This window comes from Molothrus ater, unplaced genomic scaffold (assembly GCF_012460135.2).
Source record: "Molothrus ater isolate BHLD 08-10-18 breed brown headed cowbird unplaced genomic scaffold, BPBGC_Mater_1.1 matUn_MA207, whole genome shotgun sequence".
In the NCBI taxonomy this organism is placed as follows: Eukaryota; Metazoa; Chordata; class Aves; order Passeriformes; family Icteridae; genus Molothrus; species Molothrus ater.
Window position 1 is genome coordinate 25,625 of NW_023416732.1, and position 8,757 is coordinate 34,381.

General features: G+C 60.7%; 1 protein-coding gene across 2 annotated transcripts; it reads left to right on the top strand.

Annotated features, from left to right (window-relative positions):
* The first annotated feature begins 2,332 nt into the window (after positions 1 to 2,332).
* On the top strand, positions 2,333 to 5,344 carry BLOC1S1 (biogenesis of lysosomal organelles complex 1 subunit 1). Of its 2 annotated transcripts, none has more exons than XM_036405911.2 (4): positions 2,333 to 2,449; positions 2,776 to 2,848; positions 3,296 to 3,428; positions 5,115 to 5,344. In XM_036405911.2, exons 1-4 carry the CDS (start codon positions 2,389 to 2,391, stop codon positions 5,220 to 5,222), a joined length of 375 nt encoding a protein of 124 aa, XP_036261804.1. In that variant the 5' UTR covers positions 2,333 to 2,388; the 3' UTR covers positions 5,223 to 5,344. The 2 variants fall into 2 exon arrangements, with proteins under 2 accessions (XP_036261804.1, XP_036261803.1); XM_036405910.2 differs by having other exon boundaries at positions 2,348 to 2,449; positions 5,112 to 5,344.
* The last annotated feature ends 3,413 nt before the right edge of the window (positions 5,345 to 8,757 follow it).

Below are 8,757 nucleotides of genomic sequence, written 5' to 3' on the forward strand. Positions count from 1 at the left end.
CCCAAACCCAGGCTCCGGCACCGACCCCATAGCACAGGGAGTATTTTTGGGGTGGAAATGGGATTTTGGGCCATTTTCCAGCTCCCGGGTTATTTTTGGGGTGGAAATGGGATTTTGGGCCATTTTCCAGCTCCCGGGTTATTTTTGGGGTGGAAATGGGATTTTGGGCCATTTTCCAGCTCCCGGGTTATTTTTAGCCCCTCTCAAAGCCCCCCCGGGGATTTGGGGGATTTTTGGGATTTTTTGGGAGCGCCCGGGGCCGTGTGAACCTGCCCGGCCCCTCCCCCCCGGGATTTTGGGGGGATTTTGGGGGGGTTCCGAGTGGGATCGGGGGGGGTCCAAACCCCCCCTTGGGCCTCCCCATCCCAATTCTTCCCATTTTTATTTTTGGGGTTTCTTATGGGGTTTTATTTTAATTTCTTTTTAATTTTATTTTTATTTTTGGGGGTTTATTTCAGGGGTTTCTTTTGGGGGATTTTAATTTTATTTATTTTAATTTTAATGTTGGGTTTTATTTCTGGGGTTCGTTTGGGGGGAGTTTTATTTTTATGTATTTAATTTTAATTTTTAGAGTTTTATTTCAGGGGTTTCTTTTGGGGCTTTATTTTAATTTCTTTTTAATTTTATTTTTATTTTGGGGGGTTTATTTCAGGGGTTTCTTTTGGGTTTTTATTTTTATTTATTTCAAATTTTATTTTTTGGGGGGGTTTATTTCAGGGGTTTATTTTGGGGGGTTTTAATTTAATTCATTTTAATTTTAATTTTAATGTTGTGTTTTGTTTCTGGGGTTTATTTTGGGGGGTTTTAATTTAATTCATTTTAATTTTAATTTTAATGTTGTGTTTTGTTTCTGGGGTTTGTTTGGGGGGAGTTTTATTTTTATTTATTTTATTTTCATTTTTATTTTTAGAGTTTTATTTCGGGGGTTTATTTCAGGGGTTTATTTTGGGGGCATTTAATTTTATTAATTTTAATTTTTTAATTTTGCTTTTTATTTCTGGGGTTTGTTAGGGGGGGAGTTTTATTTTTATGTATTTAATTTTAATTTTTATTTTTAGAGTTTTATTTCGGGGGTTTATTTCAGAGATTTATTTTCGGGACTTATTGTCAGGATTTATTTTTGGGGTTTGTTTTCAGGATTTATTTTGGGGTTTATTTCTGGATTTATTTATTTTTGGGGTTTATTTCAGGATGATCACCCCAAATTTTATTTTTCCCCCCTTCCCAGGACATTTCCTCCATTCCCAGGTTATTTTTCCCGGGTTATTTCCCCCATTTTTGGATTATTTTACCCATTCCGGGATTATTTTATTTTTTTTCCCCATTTTATTTTCCCCGGGTTTCTTTTTGCCCCTCCCGGGTGATTTTTGGCCGCGGTTCCCGCTCGAATTCCTGCGGCCGGAACTGCGGCACCCACTGGGAGCGACTGGGAACGAACTGGGATGGACTGGGAGGGAACTGGGAATGAACTGGGAGGGAACTGGGAATGAACTGGGAGGGACTGGGAATGAACTGGGATGGACTGGGAGGGACTGGGAATGAACTGGGAGGGACTGGGATAAACTGGGAATGAGCTGGAATGAACTGGGAGGGACTGGGATAAACTGGGAATGAACTGGGAATGAACTGGGAATGAACTGGGAGGGACTGGGAGCGGCCGAGCGGGGGCGGCCGAGCCCGAGCCCCTCCCCAGTGTGGGCTGCGCCTTCCTCCTCCTCCTCCTCTGTCCCCTATAGATCCCCCAATCCCCCATAGCCCCTATAGCCCCCGTCCAATCCCCTATAGCCCCTATAGGACCCCTCAATCCCCCCCTATAGCCCCCCCAATCCCCTATAGCCCCCATAGATCCCCTAGTCCCCCCTACAGCCCCCCCAATCCCCCATAGCCCCTATAGGACCCCTCAATCCCCCCCTATAGCCCCCCCAATCCCCTGTAGCCCCCATAGATCCCCTAGTCCCCCCTACAACCCCCCCGATCCCCTATAGGACCCCTCAATCCCCCCTATCGCCCCCCTCAATCCTCCCTATAGGCCCCATAGATCCCCTAGTCCCCCCTACAGCCCCCCCAATCCCCCATAGCCCCTACAGGACCCCTCAATCCCGCCCTATAGGACCCCCCAATCCCCCCCTATAGCCCCCTCAATCCCCTATAGCCCCCATAGATCCCCTAGTCCCCCCTACAGCCCCCCCAATCCCCCATAGCCCCTATAGGACCCCCCAATCCCCCCCATCCCCTATAGGATCCCCTATAGCCCCACCCCTCAGGTCACGTGGATCGGCTCGGTCACGTGCAGGTGACGCACGGTGAAGGGGGCGGGGCGCCCCGGCGGTCACGTGCCCTGTGTTATTATAAAAGCGCGTGTTTGTGTCACGTGACGCGGCGGCCGCCATGCTGTCCCGGCTGCTGAAGGAGCACCAGGCTCGCCAGAGCGAGCGGCGCGAGCTGCAGGGTGAGCCCCGCCCCCGTCCCCATGGCAACGAACCCCGCGCGCCGCGCCCCATTGGCTGCCGTAGCTGTCGCTCAGCGCAGCGCGGCGCCCCATTGGCTGGCGCGGCTGTCCGTCAAAAAGGGGGGGGGGGAAAGGGCGGGAAGCCTGAGGGGCCCTGAGGGACCCTGAGGGGGGGAGGGAGGACCGTGAGGTCACGGCTCCGCGCAGTGACGTCCAACGGGATCACGCTGACGTCAGGCGAGGCGATGCTGACGTCACGGATTGCATCAGGCCGGGCGGGGGTCCCGCCGGCCCTCACGGCGCTGTCCCCGCGTGTCCCCCCCCAGAGCGGCGCCGCAGGGACGCCATCGCGGCCGCCACCCGCCTTACCGAGGCCCTGGTGGATCACCTGAACGTGGGGTGAGCCTGCCAGCTCCGGGACCCCAAATTCCTTATGGGACACCACCTCCCCAAACACCAAACCCTGCCCAGGGACCCCAAACGCCCCCAGGACCCCCATTCTGTATGGGGCCACGGCCTCCAAACCCCAGACCCCTCCTGGGGACCCCCAATTCCTTCTGGGACCATCCCCACCCAAACCCCAGAGTCCTCCTGGACACCCCCAATTCCTTATGGGACCACCCCCACCCAAGTCTTGTACCCCTCCTGGAGACCCCAATTCCTTATGGGACCATCCCCACCCAAGTCTTGTACCCCTCCTGGAGACCCCAGACCCCTCCTGGAGACCCCAATTCCTTATGGGACCATCCGCACCCAAACCCCACCTGGGGACCCCAAACCCCACCTGGGAACTTCCAGCCCCCCACAGACCCTCTGGGGACCCCCATGTCCCCCCTGTCCCCCCAGGGTGGCCCAGGCCTACGTGAACCAGCGCAAGCTGGACCAGGAGGTGAAGACGCTGCAGGTGCAGGCGGCGCAGTTCGCCCGCCAGACCGGCCAGTGGATCGCCATGGTGGAGAGCTTCAACCAGGCCCTCAAGGTGGGCAAAAAACCCACAAAACACAGCCCAAACACACTGCAAAAACACCCTAAAACACAGCCCAAATAGAGCCCAAAATACACCCGCAAACCCAGTCCCAAACCCAGCCCAGACCAGCCAGTGGATCACCATGGTGGAGAGCTTCAACCAGGCCCTCAAGGTGGGCAAAAAACCCATAAAATATAGCCCAAAATACACCCCAAACACACTGCAAAAACACTGCAAAAACGCCCTAAAACACAGCCCAAATAGAGCCTAAAATACACCCGCAAACCCAGCCCCAAACCCAGCCCAGACCGGCCAGTGGATCGCCATGGTGGAGAGCTTCAACCAGGCCCTCAAGGTGGGCAAAAAACCCACAAAATACAGCCCAAAATAACCCCAAACACACTGCAAAAACACTGCAAAAACACCCTAAAACACAGCCCAAATAGAGCCTAAAATACACCCCCAAACCCAGCCCCAAACCCAGCCCAGACCGGCCAGTGGATCGCCATGGTGGAGAGCTTCAACCAGGCCCTCAAGGTGGGCAAAAAACCCACAAAATACAGCCCAAAATAACCCCAAACACACTGCAAAAACACTGCAAAAACACCCTAAAACACAGCCCAAATAGAGCCTAAAATACACCCCCAAACCCAGCCCCAAACCCAGCCCAGACCGGCCAGTGGATCGCCATGGTGGAGAGCTTCAACCAGGCCCTCAAGGTGAGGACAAACCCCCCTAAAAACACCCCAAAACACAGCCCAAAATCACCCCAAAACCTCAGCCCAAACACAGCCTAAAAAACACCCCCAAACACAGCCAAACCCACCCCAAAACACAGCCCAAAATCACCCCAAAACACACCCCAAACACAGCCAAACACACCCCAAAACACAGCCCAACCCACCCCAAATGCAGCCCAAACATAGCCCAAAACACACCCCAAGGACACCCCAAAACACACTCCAAAAAACACCCTAAAAGACACCCCAAGCCCACCCCAAAACCCAGCCCAGAGCAGGTCTTGGGCAGCACCCAGGGGGTCTTGGGGTGATGTCAAATGGAGGGGGGGGGGTCTTGAGGAGCATCCAGGAGGTCTTGGGGAACATCTTGGGGGGCTTGGGGAACATTTTGGGGGTCTCGGGCAAAACCCAGGGGATCTCGAGGGCCACCCAGAGGGTCTTGAGGAACATCTTGGGGGTCTTGGGGAGCGTCTTGGGGGTCCTGGGCAGCACCTAGGGGGTCCTTAGGGGTTTTGAGGAACATCTTGGGGGTCTTGGGGAACATCTTGGAGTTCTTGGGCAGCACCCAGGGGGTTCTGGGGGATCTTGAGGAACATCTTGGGGGTCTTGGGGAACATTTTGGTGGACTTGGGGAGCATCTTGGGGGTCTTGGGGAGCACCTGGAGTGTCCTGTGGTGTCTTGAGGAGCACCCAGGGGGTCTTGGGGAGCATCTTGGGGTTCTTGGGCAGCACCCAGGGGGTTCTGGGGGATCTTGAGGAACATCTTGGGGGTCTTGAGGAACATTTTGGGGGTCTTGGGCAGCACCCAGGGGGTCCTGTGTTGCCCTGAGGAGCACCCAGGGGGGTCCCAGGGAGCACCCCGAGGCTCTCAGTGGAACGGGATGGGTGTCCCACACCCCCCCCCTCCCCAAAATCCCCAAAATCCCCAAAGTCCCCAAACCCCCCCATCCCTCAGGAGATCGGGGACGTGGAGAACTGGGCCAGGAGCATCGAGCTGGACATGAGGACCATCGCCACCGCCCTCGAGTACGTCTACAAGGGGCAGCTGCAGCCCTCCTGCTCCTGAGGGACCCCCGGGACCCCCCCGGGACCCCCCAGGACCGAACAATGGGGTGGGGGTCCCACCACGCTGCCCTTGGCACCCCCAGCATCGAGAGTGATGGAATAAAATGGGGGTGTGGAATAAAAGGGGGGGTGTGGAATAAAAGGGGGGTGTGGAATAAAAGGGGGGGTGTGGAATAAAAGGGGGGTGTGGAATAAAAGGGGGGTGTGGAATAAAAGGGGGGGTGTGGAATAAAGGGGAGGGGGGGGGGTCAGGCCAGGCCAGGGGGGGACCCTGGCACAGCCCCCCCCGCTCTCCCCCAAATCCCCCCCTAAGCCCCCTCATCCTCTTTAGTGCTTAACGAGGCTCTGAGGCTGCTTTGATTGGGGACAAAGGGGCCATTTTTGGGTGCCCCCGGGGGGGGGGGGGGGGGAAGGGGAAGGGTTTTAATTCCCTCATGGTAGGGGGGGGAGGGGTCAGGGACCCATTTTAGGGTGATTTCCCCCAAATCTGGGGTTGTCAGGGCTTTAATTCCCTGTAGTGGGGGGGTCAGGGCCCATTTTGGGGTGATCTTTCCCCATTGTGGGGGGATCAGGGCCCATTTTGGGGTGATTTCCCCCATTGGGGGGGGCGGGGGTCAGGGCCCCATTTTGGGGTGATTTCCCCCCATTTTGGGGGTGATTTCCCCCCATTTTGGGGTGATTTTCCCCCATTGGGGGGGGCGGGGGTCAGGGCCCCATTTTGGGGTGATTTTCCCCCATTAAGGGGTGATTTTCCCCCATTTTGGGCTGATTTTCCCCATTTTGGGCTGATTTTCCCCCAGAAGGTGCCCAAACGCCCCCTCCCCACCCCCGGGGATCTTTGGCCGTGCCAGGCACGGGGAGGAGCGGCCTTGCCCCCCCCCCCCCCGCCCCCCCCGCCCCAAATCCCCCGGGACCCCTCCCCTGCTCCCCGCCCCCCCCCCCGGCTCACACGGCCCCGAGGCCGCGGCCGGAGCAGCGCCCGCAGCTCCTCTGCCCCCCCCGAGGGATTTGGGGACCCCCCGAGGGACTGGGGACCCCCCCTCTGCCCCCCGAGGTACGTGGGGACCCCCGGAGGGACTTGGGGACCCTCTGAGGGACTTGGGGATCCCCCCTGTGCATCCTTGAGGCGCTTGGGGACCCCCCCGAGGGAAATGGGGACCCCCCCCCCCCTCTGCACCCCGGAGATATCTGGGGACCCCCGAGGGACTTGGGGACCCCCAGAGGGATTTGGGGACCCCCCCTCTGCATCCTTGAGGGACTTGGGGACCCCCCCCCCTGCAACCCAGAGATACTTGGGGACCCCCGAGGGACGTGGGGACCCCCCCTCTGTCCCAGGAAGGAGATGGGGACCCCCCCTCTGCAACCCAGAGATATTTGGGGACCCCAGATGGACTTGGGGACCCCCCCCCTCCCTCTCTACACCCCCCCCCCCATATCGGGGGTCTCCTGTTTCGGGGGGGCTCTGGGGACACAGGGCAGACCCCCGGGGTCACCCTCAAATCCCGGGCTGGGGGGTCCTGGAGGGGTCACAGGACAAATCCCGGGTGTCCCCCCCAAATCCGAGGGTGGGGAAGGGGCTCCAACCCCCAAACCAACAATGGGGGGGGGTCCTGAGACCCCAAACCCTCCCCAGGGAGGTCCTGAGACCCCAAATCCCTCTGGATGGAGGTCCTGACACCCCAAATCCTCTCTATGGGGGTCCTGAGAACCCAAAACCCCCCCGGCTGGGGGTCCTGAGACCCCAAACTGCCCGGATGGGGTTCCTGACACCCCAAATCCTCTCTATGGGGGTCCTGTCACCCCAAACCCCCCCGATGAGGGCCCTGCCACCCCAATTCCCCCCATGGGGGTCCTGCCGCCCCAAACCCCCCCGGTGGGGGTCCTGCCGCCCCAAACCCCCCCCGGTGGGGGTCCTGCCACCCCAATTCCCCCCATGGGGGTCCTGCCCCCCCAATTCCCCCCGGTGGGGGGTCCTGCCACCCCAATTCCCCCCATGGGGGTCCTGCCGCCCCAAACCCCCCCGGTGGGGGCCCTGCCACCCCAATTCCCCCCGTGGGGGTCCCGCAGGGGGGCCCGGGGCCCTGGGGGGGTCACACGCCCCCCCCGCGGGTCCCCTCCCTACCCGGGCACAGCCGGGCCGGGGGTCCCGGCCAGGGCAGGGTCCGGCCCGGGGCTCCCGGGGGTCTCGGGGGTCGCCGCTGCCCCGGGTGGGGGGGACGGGCCCGAGGAGACCCCCCCGGAGCCCCCCCCGTGCCCGGGCCGTGACGCGGCCCCGCTAATCCGGGCCTGGCCCGGGCCGGAGCGGGACAAGGCGGGGCTGGGGGCCCTCCGGGAGGGGCTTTGGGGGGACCCCCCCCCACCCCCCGGGCAGCCGTGGGGACACAGGAGGAGGAGCCAGGCCCGAGTGAGCGGAGCCAGCCCGGGTCAGTCCCGAGTGACCGGAGCCAGCCCGGGTCAGTCCCGAGTGACCGGAGCCAGGCCCGGGTGACCGGAGCCAGGCCCGGCTCTCCCCGTTGGGGGAGAGACCCCCGTGCTCAGGGTAGGGTGGGGGGCTGGGGGTCCCACTGAGCCCCTCGGGGGGTCCTGGCGGGGGTCCCACGTGTCCCCTGTCCCCCCTAGGACATGCGGCTGTACCTGGCCCTGGCAGGGTCACATAGGGTGGGGGTCTCTCTTGGGGGTCCTGGTGGGGGTCCCACGTGTCCCTGGTCCCCCCCAGGCCATGCTGCTGTACCTGGCAGTGGTGGCACAGGGTAGGGGTCTCTCTCAGGGATGTCCCTTGTCCCCCCCAGGCCATGTTTCTGTACCTGGCACAAGGTAGGCGTCTCTCTCAGGGGTGTCCCACATGTCCCCTGTCCCCCCAGGCCATGCTGCTGTACCTGGCGCTCCTGGCCCTGGTGGCAGTGGTGACCCTGGCAGTGTCACACAGAGCAAGTGTCCCACATGTCCCCTGTCCCCCCAGGCCATGCTGCTGTACCTGGCACAGGGTAGGGGTCTCTCTCAGGGGTGTCCCCTGTCCCCCCAGGCCATGCTGCTGTACCTGGCGCTCCTGGCCCTGCTCTGGGCCCTGCTCTGGCTGCTGCGGGACCGGCGCACGCTGCCCTCGGTCACCGACAAGCACGTGTTCATCACGGGCTGCGACAGCGGCTTCGGCCGCCTGCTGGCCCGGCGGCTGGCCCGGCAGGGCTACCGAGTGCTGGCCGCCTGCCTGACCCCGCAGGGCGCCGAGAGCCTGCGCGGGGACAGCGCCGGGGGACACCTGCGCACCGTCCTGCTCGATGTCACCCGCTCCGACAGCATCCGCCGCGCCGCCGAGTGGGTGCACAGGGAGGTGGGGGAGAAAGGTGAGGGGTGGGGGGGGGAAAAAGGGGAGGGGGATTGGGGAGGGGATGGGGGAGAGGGGGGAAAAGGGGTGGGGGATTGGGAAGAGGGGGAAAAGGGGCCTGGGGATGGGGGAGAGGGGGGAAAAGGGGCTGGGGATTGGGAAGAGGGGGGAAAGGGGCTGGGGATTGGGGAGAGGGGGGAAAGGGGAGGGGGAT

Bases quoted from the DNA above. Each gene is read 5' to 3' on its own strand.
- BLOC1S1 (XM_036405910.2), top strand. From the start codon at position 2,389: ATGCTGTCCCGGCTGCTGAAGGAGCACCAGGCTCGCCAGAGCGAGCGG. The intron at 2,450-2,775 runs GTGAGCCCCGCC...GTCCCCCCCCAG, and splicing joins CGAGCGGCGCGAGCTGCAGG to AGCGGCGCCGCAGGGACGCC. The intron at 3,429-5,111 runs GTGGGCAAAAAA...CCCATCCCTCAG, and splicing joins GCTTCAACCAGGCCCTCAAG to GAGATCGGGGACGTGGAGAA.